A 2,454-nucleotide genomic window follows, 5' to 3' on the forward strand; every position below is an offset into this window, starting at 1 on the left:
ATCTGATCTGATCATTACATCTGATCTATTATCACATCTGATCTGTTATCAGATCTGATCTGATCATTACATCTGATCTATCACGTATGATCTAAAATCACATCTCATCTGTTACCACATGTGATCTGTTAATACACGTCTGATCTATAATCACATCTGATCTATTAATACACCGTCCTATCTATTATTACATCAGATCTTTTATTACATCTGATCTATTCATTACATCTGATTTATTTTCACATCTGATCTGTTATTTTGTTTTGAACTGATCATTTGTGCATCTGATCTATTAGTACTCACCTGATCTGTTTAATATGTCTGATATGTTAAACTCATCTGATCTGTGCTGAAATGATCAGTTGTATATGTCTGATCTGTTTTATTCTCCTGCAGAAGTGAATCCTGCAGTACTTCTTGTGTCTGTATGGTTTGTTGATTGTTGTGTTTGTCGTTCAGTGGCGTTGCCGACGGTCAGTAATCTGGAGCTGCATGACATCACTCACAGTAGCATGCGTGCGCGCTGGCGGGAGGCAGAGGGGGCTTCTGGGTACATGATCCTGTACGCGCCTCTGACGGAGGGTGACCCCGCGGACGAGAAGGAGGTGGAATACACACACACACACACACACACTACAGGTCCTCTCACACTGCATGCGAATGTCCAGCGTGAAGATTTGGACTAGAATCAGTCGATGACACCCGGCTGGAACATGCATGAATGTAGATGCTCTCAGATCTGTGAGTATCCCTTACTAGTGAGTGTGTGTTTGTGTGTTTACAGGTTAAAGTGTCCGACTCCGTGACTCAGGTTGAACTGGAAGGTTTAACTCCTGCGACCGAATACACAGTGACTGTTTATGCCCTGTATGGAGAGGAAGCCAGTGACCCCATGACCGCGCAGGAGACCACGCGTGAGTCCAAACCCCAGACACGCAACACATCAGAGAAACACATGTGTGTGCTAAATACTAGCCTTCACCAGAGAAGAGCTGATAATATCATCTGTCTGACTCTCTCGCTCTCAGTCCGTCTGACTCCGGCTCGTAATCTGCGCATCTCAGACGTCAGTCACAGCTCCGCTAAACTCTCGTGGGACGCGGCGTCTCGTAAGGTCAAAGGTTACCGTATTGTTTATGTGAAGACGGACGCTGTGGAGACCAATAAGGTGAGACCGCATCCGGCCACTGTGAACTGAATTGTTTTGGCATGTCTCTGACCTTTGACCCTTTGGTGACCTCAGGTGGAAGTGGGTCCGGTCACCACGCTGTTGCTGCGTAACCTGACCTCTCTGACGGAGTACACCGTCGCCATCTTTGCCCTGTATGACGAGGGACAAGCAGAACCGCTGACGGACAGCTTCACCACCAGTGAGGACACGCATAGCATTAATATATAAAAAATAACATTAAGTTCAAATATAATTGAAATGCAAAAAAAAAAAACATACAATCAAGTTGTAAATTGAAATCATATTTCTTTTTTTAATGTGTGTGTGTGTGTTGTAGGTGAGGTTCCTCTGCCGCTGAATCTCCGCAGCAGTGACGTGTCCACCGATAGCTTCAGAGTGATGTGGCAAGACGCCGCTTCTGACGTCTCCTTCTACAGACTCACTTGGAGACCCGCAGCAGGAGGAGAGACTAAAGAGGTGCACACACCTGTCTGTCTGCCCGTCTGTCTCTGCATTTGTCTTGTTGAAAACGAAACACCAGCGATCTCATCACTGTTGTCTGCATCAGTCCGTCTGATGACTCTGTGTTCGTCTGCAGGTTCTCATCAATGATAACTCCAACTGGTTTGTCATCACGGGTCTGAAGCCTTTGACTGAATATGAAGTTTCTCTGTCTGCGATCTACAGAGACGAGTCTGAGAGCGATCTGGTGGAGATCAGTGAGACCACAGGTCTGACGTCACGTGATCGTTCATTAAGCCCAGTGCTGTCGGAATATTGACCGGAATCACGAAACTTAAAATGTGTTTTTTTGTCTCTAATTTTGTTTGAAGTCGCCAGAACAACAACAGTTGTGACGACGACCGTCAGAACGACTACAGCCGGTAAAATCTCTCATGTGTTCCTAGCAGATGTTTTCCTGCGTCAGAAATGCTCTTCGGCAGTCTCTTACAGACATGTTCATGCACACGCAATAGCTGTGTTTTTTGTTTGCGTGGCACTTCTGCTCCTCTGAACTTCTTGCATTTCCCCAAACATTTCATTAACCTTCAGAACAGCAGTTGATGACTCAGTCACTACAGAAAACATCGCAAAGATTGATTTCTTTCACTTTGCTGACCACCGAAACCTTGAATGCGCTCGGATCATCATGGCTTCAGCTCATTGTCTGTCTCTGTGTGTATGTGTCTGTGTGTGTCTGTGTGTGTCTGTGTGTGTCTGTGTGTGTGAGTGTGTGTGAGTGTCTGTGTGTGTGTGTGTGTGTGTGTGTGTGTGTGAGTGTG

At 45.8% G+C, this 2,454-nt stretch overlaps 1 protein-coding gene across 1 annotated transcript in view; it reads left to right on the top strand.

Annotated features, from left to right (window-relative positions):
- The window catches only part of col14a1b (collagen, type XIV, alpha 1b), a 64,573-nt gene that overhangs the window by 28,906 nt on the left and 33,213 nt on the right, over positions 1–2,454 (top strand). Inside the window, 4 exon segments of the mRNA XM_016548824.1 lie at positions 1,244–1,370; positions 1,509–1,648; positions 1,770–1,902; positions 2,005–2,055. Coding sequence (XP_016404310.1) covers positions 1,244–1,370; positions 1,509–1,648; positions 1,770–1,902; positions 2,005–2,055 — 451 coding nt within the window.

Source organism: Sinocyclocheilus rhinocerous, unplaced genomic scaffold (assembly GCF_001515625.1).
Source record: "Sinocyclocheilus rhinocerous isolate Xijiao unplaced genomic scaffold, SAMN03320098_v1.1 scaffold4088, whole genome shotgun sequence".
Taxonomy (NCBI): domain Eukaryota; kingdom Metazoa; phylum Chordata; class Actinopteri; order Cypriniformes; family Cyprinidae; genus Sinocyclocheilus; species Sinocyclocheilus rhinocerous.